The 10925-nt window shown below is 39.8% G+C and overlaps 1 protein-coding gene across 1 annotated transcript; it reads right to left on the bottom strand.

The window, feature by feature from the left end:
* Positions 1-448: 448 nt before the first annotated feature.
* On the bottom strand, positions 449-889 carry LOC102831931 (epididymal secretory protein E3-beta-like). Its single transcript, XM_006835547.1, has one exon. It carries the CDS (start codon positions 887-889, stop codon positions 449-451), a length of 441 nt encoding a protein of 146 aa, XP_006835610.1.
* Positions 890-10925: the final 10036 nt, after the last annotated feature.

The following is a 10925-nucleotide window of genomic DNA, read 5'->3' as shown; positions in this document are numbered from 1 at the left end:
CCATTTGCTAAAGCCATCTACTTGTGCTATTTCTGTTCTAATATTACTAGGCGACTAAGACACCACCCTTAGTAATCACATAACAAATATTTCCACACTTCACACATAAATGTCACACATATTGGAATTTATTTGGGGAAGAAAGATTATAAGACTAGGGTAGACATAAGGGAATCAATATTAGAAAAAAATCCTGGATTAGTCAAGAAAAGATGCCATATAAGTTCAAGGTTGAAAAAAAGAAATGTATGAGTAAACCAGGCCAAAGAGAATAGAAAGGTATTATAGACAGAAAAACAGCTAAGGTAAAATCATAATGTCAAGAAGCAATGTGATGCATAAGTCTAGATTGTTTTTAAACATTGGTATATAAAGTACAAAGTAGGAGGTGGCCAAGACTGTTGGTGTAGGTAGGGCCCACCACTTGGGAATCACTAAACATAGACTTCTAGGTGGGGATGATCTGCAGCACATTCATATCTCGCATACGATCCACAAATCCATTTGTACCACAGTGAAATTTAATGTGGCTATAGCTCCTTGTCTCTCTGTAGTTACTTTTATTATTCTTCCGACTACACTTGAGTACTTTGAAGGCTTGGTGTCCCCATATATATACATTTTTGTGTCGTTCTACCCAATTATTGAAACAAATATTATCAATTTGGTACCAAGGAGCATAGAGGAAAATGTGAGAGGCCTTGTTCCTTACAGACTGTAATTTCTTCATGAGGATATTACATTTGTACTGGTTAAATTCCAAGGCTGGACTCAGGTGGTGCTGTTTCATGAACTCCTTCCGGGAGTGGTTCTGATCTTCAATGAGCTGCCCCCATAGTGGGGACAGTAGGACCAAGACAGGGCCCAGAGCCTTTAGATAAGATGCCATCTCAGTCACCTAGATCACCTGCAGGTTCACAAGAAAGAGAGAAGAAAGTATTATATAGATACTACCCTGAAATTCCAGCTCTACCTTGAAATCTTTTCCCCTGCCAATGCAGATCCTTGGGCCCAATTTCACTGTTTGGTTCCCAGACTCAAACATGACAAGTCTCACTAGATAATACAGTTTTTAGGAACTGAAAGCAAACTGTGGTCTGAGTCAGCCCAGCAAAAACATTGGAAAAAATAGGTGAAGCGTATTTTGAATAATTAAAGTCCTGGTGTGGTCATGTGGATTAATGCACTGGTCTGCAAAGTCAGTTTGCACCTCAAGCTTGGCAGTTCAAGCTCACCAGGTGCTCCTCAAAAATCCTATACAGGGTCGAAATGAGTTGGAACCGACTCAAAGGCACTTAACAACAACATATATATATATATATATCTAGATAGATTGATAGATACACATATAAATATTGCTGTTGTTGTTAAGTGCATGTATATATGGAGTCCTAATGTGATAAAAAGCAAGGTCGGTTTGAATCACAAGGTCAGTGATTCAAACTCACCAGCTGTCCCTAGGAAATCCTATACAAGGTCGTTATGAGTCCGAATATATATTTATATATGTTGCTGTTGATTACTGCTCTCAAGTCCATTCAACTCATAATGACCTTGTATAGGGTTTCTGAGAAATGGCTAGTGGATTTGAATCAACCAGCTTACAGTTCAAATAGACCTTACAGTTTAGTGTTTATCCTACAGCACCACACCAGGAATATATATGTATATGTAATGGAGTTCTGATATAATGCGCTGGACTACAAAATTGATTTGAACCACAGCCGGGTGGTTCAGTCTCACCAGTTGCTCCACGGAAACCCTATACAGGGTTGCTATGGGTCAGAACTGACTCAACGGCACTTAACAACAACTATGTATATATATATGAGTTTGAAAGAGGATATTGGTACATGAGTATTTACCTTTCCTGGAAACACAACTATGAATGTGGTGGAGCATGCAGTTGGGACATTATCAAACATTTAAACGCAATGAGTAGCTAGGCCTTCGGGCTCAGGACCATAGTCTCAGGGGACACCATGGTCAACTGGCATAACACAGTCTACAAATTCAGTGTTCTACATCCTACTTTGGTGAGTAGCATCTAGGATATTAAAAGCTCATGAGTGGCTATCTAAGGTGCACCTATTTGTCTCTTTATGTGCAAAAGAAAGAAGAGTGATGACAACTGAAGACACTTAGAATCAATTCATCCATGGCAAAGCAAACATACAGTGGCAAAACATGTGGAACAAAGCTCAAAATTACTAAAAAAACAAAACAAAAAAAAAGACACCTAACTTACTGGTCAGAAAGAGACAGTAAGAACCTGAGACTATGGCTGTTGTCCACCCTTCAGTTCTGGGATGTAACTCATCTTCATGACCCAACTTTCAGCCAAGCAGTAGATAGGTATATAGGGGGATCAACAACACAAGTAAGGTATGCTCACTACGAATGAGGGACTGGTCAACCATTCAAAACCAAATGAGCAACATGTACCTAAGGACAAAGTTGAAAAGGGACGGGAAGGTGGTGGGATGGAAATAGGAACCACAGTGAGGAAGCAGGATAACTGTTGTTACATGGAGCAACATTGAGCTGTAACAAAGTATATTATTTGGTGATTGTAAAACTGACAATCTTGTCTGTAAACCTTCACTCAATGCACAATACAAAGTTAAAAAAACAAAAAACAAAGAAACCACAACAGTGTGATACTAGTACTACAAAAGACACATAGATCAATAGAACAGAATTGAGTACCTAGAAACAAATCTATCCACCTAAGACCAGCTGATCTTTGACAGTAGACCAAAACACACTCAGTGGGGAAGAGATATTCTCTTCAACAAATGCTTCTGGCAAAACTGGAAATCAATTTGTAAAGAATGAAACAAGACCCATATTTCACGTAATATACAAAACAAACTCAACATGCATTAAAGACCTAAATGTAAAACATAGAACTATAAAGATCATCAGTGAAAAAACATGGACAAACTTACAGGCTCTGGTTGTGCCATAAATATACTCTAACAAAACTGAAAACACACAAACAGCAGAAGACAAAATAGGTGATTGGATCACCTAAAAATTACACAATTATGTGGATTAAAATATTTCACCAAAAGAGTTAAAAGAAACCCCATAAACTATGAAACTTTTTTGGCCATGACATATCAGACAAAGGACTTCTCTCTAAAATTTATAGAACACTTCAACATCTCTACATGAAGAAGACCAATAATCTGATTAAAAAATAGAGGACATAAACAGGCATTTCACCCAAGAAGACATTTAGATGGTTAACAAAAACATGAAGAAATGCTCACAGTCATTAGCCATTAGAGAAATGCAAATCCAAAGAACAATGAGATATTATCTTACCCCAGCATTAATTGCAAAGTTCAGAAACAAAAACTGAGAACAAATCCTGGCGAGGGTGTGGAGCATCTGGGACCTTCCTATCTTGCTGGTGGGATATAATAGTGCAACCACTGTGGAAAACAGTAGGGCAGTTTCTCCAAAAGCTGGAAACAGCAACTTCACCACTTGGTATATAGCCTCAAGAAATCTAAAAGCCGTATTGCAAACAGATATATGCACATCCAGAGCCATCACAACACTATTCACAATAGGACAAAGATGGAGAAAACCTAAAAGATCATAAACAGAAGAATTGTTAACCAAATGTTCTTACATACACACAATAGAACACTACACAATGTGGAAGAATAACAATGAATTTGCAAAACACCTCACAACATGGATGAACCTGGGTTATATTATGCTGAATGAAATTAGTCAATGAGATCACAATTGCAAAAAAAAAAAAAAAATCAAGAAATGTTTTTCATGCTGACAGAAACATTCTATAAAGGTTACCAGGGGTTGGAGAAAAGAAGGAATTATTCCCTGCCTATAAAATAGACACATGCTAACTTGGGTGACAGGGAAGGCAGTTAAAAAACAAACAAACAAAAACCTTTAGCCAAAAAAACTAATCACCTAGAACCCAACAACCTCGAGCAGGGAAAGCAGCTGCTGACCACTGGTATATGTTGAGAGCAAGCATACATAACCCATTGTCAAGTTAACTAATTACTAAACCTAAACCAAACCCAAAGCCATTGAGTCAAATTCGATTTCTGGAGACCCAGGGGGGAAATGTCTCCCTCTTAAACCAGTTCCTTTGTGTTCATCTACTGTGTGGAGTGTACCGGCTCTAGTGAACTTTTGAGCAACAGTGCCTTCAAATGGACCTAAAAATAGCTCCCTCCTAGACCTCAAGAATCTAATGAGAGGATTGTATAAATGCTTCATCAGACGTAGAGCCAGAGATAGGTACTTTGTGTCTTTGTGGAATCCTCTTCTTGGCTATAAAGACCTAAATTGGATGAAGAGAATAGGATTCAAGTGAGTCCACTCAGGAGAGGATATTAGTAGGGGTGGGAAGACTGTCAGTGGGATTAATGCTAGATTAAATCCAAGCCATTTCTTCCTAGCAGTTGGATCCTTTTCTATCCTTAATTCTACTATCTAGAAGTTCAGTCAAGACCCTGACAACTTCAAATGTTCCTTTCCCCAAGCATCTTTGAAATGAACCCTTGTAACCCACCCTATTCAGATTCAACATTCAAGTCACTGGTCCTTTTGCGGATTAGTATGTGGATCTAAAGACCATTCCCTCTTCTTAGAGCCCAAGAGATCTGAAGCAGTAGAGAAAAGAGAAACAGTGAGAAGTTCTATCTGATTGGTGGTGGTGGTGGTGGAGCCAAGGAGCAGCCTGGTTCTTTTAATCCGTTTCTTTATCTTCTCATCTAGAACACTTGGGTTCACTCTGAGAATAGCCCTGAGCCAGGGTCTGACATCAAAGACTGACACAAAGGAGTTGCAAGGCCCTGAGGAGAGGTGGACCTAAAGAGGAGTTATTTGAAAATAATACGACAGAAATAGAAATCTGACTTCTAATCTCACTTCCTTAAAAAATTCTGAGGAAATGTTCCTGGTTGGAAACTTTTAGGAGGAAAACAACTTCTGGCATTGTGACAGTGGTGTCCTCATTGAGGGGTGAAAGAGTATCTAGTCAAAATATAATTTAAGGATAGACTGAGCTACTTGAATTTGTTTTCTACTAACACTTTCCAGAAGCAGCAGTCAAGAAATCAAATGACATCTTGTATTTGGCAAATCTGCTGCACGAGACATCTTTAAAGTTTTCAAGAACAAAGATGTCAGTTTGCGGACTAAGGTGCTCCGAACTCAAGCAATAGTATTTCAATAACCTCATATGCCTGTGAAAGTTGGACAATGAATAAAGACGATAGTAGAAGAATTGATGCAGTTGACTTATGGTATTAGAGGAGAATATTAAAAGTACCATGGGACACCAAAAGAACAAATAAATCTGTGCTGAAAGAACAGCCAGAAGGCTCATTAGAAGCCAGGATAGCCAGCCTTTGTTTCTCATGCTTCAGACCAGTCCCTGGAGAAGGACATCATGCTTGATAAAGTGAAGGGTCAGCAAAAAAGAGAAAGACCCCAACGAGATTGGCTGTCACAGTGGCAGCAACATTGTGGACAAACTTAGCCACGGTAGTGAGGATGGTGTCAGATTGGGTAGTGTTTTTTTCTGTTGTGCATATGGTTGCTATGAGTTGGTACTGACTCAATGGCACCCAACAACAACAACATATTCAGTGCTTTCTACTTGCTAGGCCACTTTGATTTCTCATTTGGTCATGTTTTCAGAATTTATGTCTATCTAGAACTTATCTTCAAAGCATGCTAGCAGTGCCATACTCTTTTGGATGAGAAACAAGTCACCATGATTAGAAAAAGACATGTTGTTCACATTTACAGAAACTCTATAGAGCCGAGCTCTGTCAAGCATTCCTTGAATCATAATGGAAAGGATATCTAGCATATGCTGATCGGTTGGACTGGGGTTGTCTCAGATCATACTTTGTAAATTCTTCTCATCGCTAGTTCTTTGGGTGTCAGAAGAGAATAAAATGACAGAATTTTGTAACTGAATCTGGATGGCTTGGGAGATGATACTAAGAAAATATGTTGTTGTTGTCAGGTGCCATCAAGTCCGTACCGACTCACAGTGACCCTATGCACAACAGAATGAAACAGTGCCTGGTCCTGAGCCAACCTCACAACTGTTGCTGCACTTGAGCCCATTGATGCTGCCATTTTTCCAATCCATCTCGCTGGGGGTCTTCCTCTTTTTCTCTGACCCTCCACCTTACCAAACATGATATCCTTCTCCAGTGACTGGACCCTCCTGACAATATGTCCGAAGTATGAAAGATGAAGTTTGGCCATCCTGGCCTCCCAGGAGAACTCTGGCTGCACTTCTTCCAACACAGATCTGTTGGTTCTTTTAGAGGCCATGGCACTTTCAATATTCTCCTCCAACACCATCACTCAAATGCATCAATTCTTCTATGGTCTTCCTTATTCACGGTCCAGCTTTTGCATGCATATGAGGTTATTGAAAATACCATGGCTTGGGTCAGGCGCACCTTAGTCCTCAAGCTGACATCTTTGCTCTTCAACACTTTAAAAAGGTCTTGCGCAGCAGGTTTGCCTAATGCAATACGTCGTTTGATTTCTTGACTGCTGCTTCCATGAGTGTTGATAGTTGATCCAAGAAGAATGAAGTCCTTGACAACTTCAATCTTTTCTCTGTTGATAAGAGTGTTGTTTATTGGTCCAGTGGTGAGGATTTTTGTTTTCTTTCCATTGAGATGCAATCCATACCAAAGGCTGTGCTCTTTGATCTTCAACAGTAAGTATTTTAAGTTTTCTTCACTTTCAGCAAGCAAGGTTGTATCATCTGCATATCACAGGTTATTAATGAGTCTTCCACCAATCCTGATGCCATGTTTTTCTTCATATAACCCAGCTTCTCAGATTATTTGCTCAGCATACAGGTTGAATAAGTATGGTGAAAGAATACAACCCTGTTGCACACCTTTCTTAATTTTAAACCATTCAGCGTTGCCATGTTCTGTTCGAACAACTGCGTCTTGGTCCATGTCCAGATTCCTCATGAGCAAAGTTAAGTATTCAGGAATACTCATACTTCGCAATATTGTCCATAGCTTGTCATGATCCACACCATCAAAAGCCTTTGTGTAGTCAATAAAACACAGGTAAGCATCCTTCTGGTATTCTCTGCTTTCAGCCAAGATCCATCAGACACCAGCAATGATATCTCTCATTCCATGGCCTTTTCTGAATCCAGTTTGAACCTCTGGAAGTTCTCTGTCAATGTATGCTTGCAGCCATTTCTGTATTACCGTTAGTAAAACTTTACTCTCATGGGATACCAAAGATATTGTCTGATGATTTCCACATTCCATTGGGTCACCTATCTTTGGAAATACAAATACAAATCTCTTTCAATCAGTCAGCCAGATAGTTGTCTTCCAAATTTCTTGGCATAGATGAGTGAGTGCATCCAATGCTGCCTCACTTTCTTGAAAGATTTCAATTTTTTATAAGAAGTCCATTATATGCCTGTTTGGTGGTGTAAACTCAGGATCAATTCCCAACCAACCAATGTAACCCATCTGTCATTGGAGGTTTCTGTGTTGCTATGATGGTGAACAGGTTTAAGTAGAGCTTCCAGAATAAAGTGGACTAAGAATAAAAGACTGGCAATCTAATTCTGAAATTCATGGTATTGAGGACCATATATGTCACAGTTGTCTGATCATCAACTGATCATGGGGATGGCACAAACCTTGGAAGCATTTTGTTCCATTGTGCATGGACTCATTGAGTTGGGGCTGACAACATCATATAAACAAAATCATATGCCCATTCGGGGGCTAGAGCTGAGAGTAAAGCCGCCAGCTGGTCTGAAGCGTAGGGAGACTACATGCATAAACTCTCAAACTTGCAACTAGTATCTATTTAACCTGCTTGGATGTCTAGCTGACCAGAAGTTGACCAGATGAAGATAAAGATGCTTGAGACTGTGAGCAAGTACAAATTACCACAATTTAATGAACTGGACCTTTGCTTATGGATGCAGTTGCTCAAAATTCCAACTGGAATGGAAGGATTGTTTCCTCAGTACACTGGGTTGATAGGAATGGGCAATCTAGATTGCTGTTGTTGTTAAGTGCTGTTGAGTTGGTTGCTACTCATAGCGACCCTGTATAGGGTTTCCAAGGAGCAGTTGGTGAGCTTGAACCACCGACCTTGTACTTCAAACCAGTTTTGCTGTCTAGCACATCAACCCACAGCACCACACCAAGGGGTACTATAAATGCATGAAGTGGCTGGCTTACAAGATTTCATGAGGGTGCTTACTTTCAGAATGAGAAAGGTAAGATAGAATCCCCACTGAATAGTTTTCCTCTTCTCCAGATGAGTCTGGTGAAAACAGATGAGGATAGGATTTTATGATTCTATGGTGAGAAACTGTTAGCAGGATTAATTGTGATGATCACAACTGTAATTGTAGAAGATGTGCAACTAAAAGGGGAGAGTAGTTAATCATTCATTTTGGGAACAGATGATCCCAGGACCATCAAGAAGGAGTGTGAGATGCTGCCTAGAAAAGCGGCTACAGTAGAGACAGTGACAGAGGTGATAGTATGGAGAAATAGAGCAGCTGTGGGCTCTCAGTCCATGGACTAAGTAAGGCTGTGTGCCTGTGGGCAGGAGGCTGGCTTGCAGAATGTGTCCTTAGGACATTTATATGAATATATATTTTTTGTTTTATATGTGTACACCAAACATTTTTGTTTTGTTCATTTGTGAAATATGTAATATAAAAGGGAAGCCACAGGGAGGAAGTAAGATAACTGTTGTTTCAGGGAGAATGGAGCTCTGGTAGCATGGTGGTTGCGAATCACAAGGTCAGCAGTTTGAAATTACCAGCTGTTCCATGGGAGAAAGATAAAGCTTTCTGCTCCCATAAAGATTTACAGCCTCAGAAACACTGTACAGGGTCACTGTCAGTCGGAAATGAATCCATGGCACATAACCACAACCACCATTGTAATCAATGAGATGAAACAAAGCTTATAATTGTTGAAAGTAAAGTTAATGGTATATTGTCTCTTAACCTTCATTCAATTCACAATAAAAAAAAATTTGTTTTAATAATATACCCATATATCTTAAACAAAACTAAATTTGTTGCCATGAAATTTATTCTCCATGTGTTACAGAGTTGAACTGCTAACTGCTTTAGACTTAAGCTGAAGTTGTGACTCAATGAGTGTATAGAGAAGGGGTGTCTTAATTATCTAGTGTTGCTATAACAAAAATACCACAAGTGAATGCCTTTAACAAATGAAGATTTATTCCCTCACACTTTAGAAGGCTAGAAGTGAAAATTCAGAGCGCGGGCTCTAGGGGAAGGCTTTCCGTCATTGTCAGCCCTCGAGAAAGATCTTGTCTCCTTTCAGCATCCATATGGAGATCTCCATGTATGTTGATATCAATCTTCCTATGAATCTAGGAGTTTCACAGTGCAGGGATAACAAGTCCAAGGATGCACTCTCCCTGCTCTCATTTCTTAGTGGTCCTTCTGAGCCCTGTTTGCTTGTTTAACTTCTTTTCTATCTCAAAAGAGAGTGACTCAAGGCACAACCTAATCCTGTAGATTGATTCAGGCCTCCCTAACATCATTTGTTTTTAAGTGCCATTGAATCAGTTCCAACTCATAGTGACTCTGTATAGGGTTTCCAAGGAGCGACTGATGAGTTTGAACCACCAACCCTGCAGTTCAAACCAACCTTATGGTCAAGTGCTTATACTACAGTGCCACACCAGGACTCCGCATTAACATCACAGAAGTAAGGATTTACAACACATAAGATGATTACATCAGAGCAGGACTGATTTCATCAGAACAGATCGTGGAGTAGGTGGAGGAAGTGATTACATCATTACATAATTGCCAAACCATTGAGAATCATGGACCAGTCAAGTTGACATATTTTGGGGGGACATCCTTGATGGGATGGCTGGGTGGGGTGGGGTGGGGAGGCAGAGGAGAAGGGGACATCACTAGGACCAATATATGAAAAGGCACACCAAGAGTGAGATAGAATTTTCTAAGGTATTTGAAACCTTCGTATTTTATAGTGTGAGAAGCGTTGTCCATACTGACAAATGCTCAAGTAATCCAATCTGTACTCATTTTAGCAAGAGTGAAGTTTTCTTCATTCGATTCTGCAAAATCGGGCGCCCAACCCAGTATACATGGGCAGATAAGACACATGGCCAACCACCAACAGTTTTTATTCCTGTCTCCAAAAAAGCCCCTCCTCCAGTTCCAGTTCTTCATATACAGTTCTATGGCACCTCCTGTTTTTTCCCTCCCCACCCAGAGAAGCCAAAATGGCTCCCCCATGGTCTTAATGTCTATTCTTATTTAAAGTTCCTAGTTCTAGAACAGATTTCTTTCCTCCCTTCCCCCAATTCATCCTACTTACGTATCCCTGGATGAAAATCAACTATCTGTCTGCCTGGTCTAACAATCTCATGAATTCCTGAAGATGGACCACACCCACAAGAGTTATTTCTCACAATAGCATATTATAGAATCTTACCAGGTAATTTTGTAAATTGCTTCTGATAATAACCCCCAACTTTTATCTTATAATAACCCCCACATTATTTCTTATAATAACACCCAATTAGGACATGCCCAGACAAGTTCCCTGATTCTCTGTGCAAGCCTGAGGGTAAAACTGCCCCTCCTGGTTGTAAACTGCTTTCAAACACACTCATCTGAGAGCAAAGCTGCCACACTGCTAGTCAATGGTCAGAAGGGACTCAAATGGAGTATGAACTATGTCAAGACTCAAATGGAATTAGGGCTCCGCTGTAAACTGTAGTCATTCACAAACCAAGTGCTTGAACATTTAGACTCTAAGATAAAGTATATTCATTTTATAATGTTTTTGAAGAACCCCAAAATAGTGTCCCAGTAGAGGGAC

The sequence above is a fragment of the Chrysochloris asiatica genome, unplaced genomic scaffold, assembly GCF_000296735.1.
Source record: "Chrysochloris asiatica unplaced genomic scaffold, ChrAsi1.0 scaffold00017, whole genome shotgun sequence".
NCBI classification, from domain to species: Eukaryota; Metazoa; Chordata; class Mammalia; order Afrosoricida; family Chrysochloridae; genus Chrysochloris; species Chrysochloris asiatica.
This window is presented reverse-complemented; position numbering and strand designations above follow the sequence as displayed.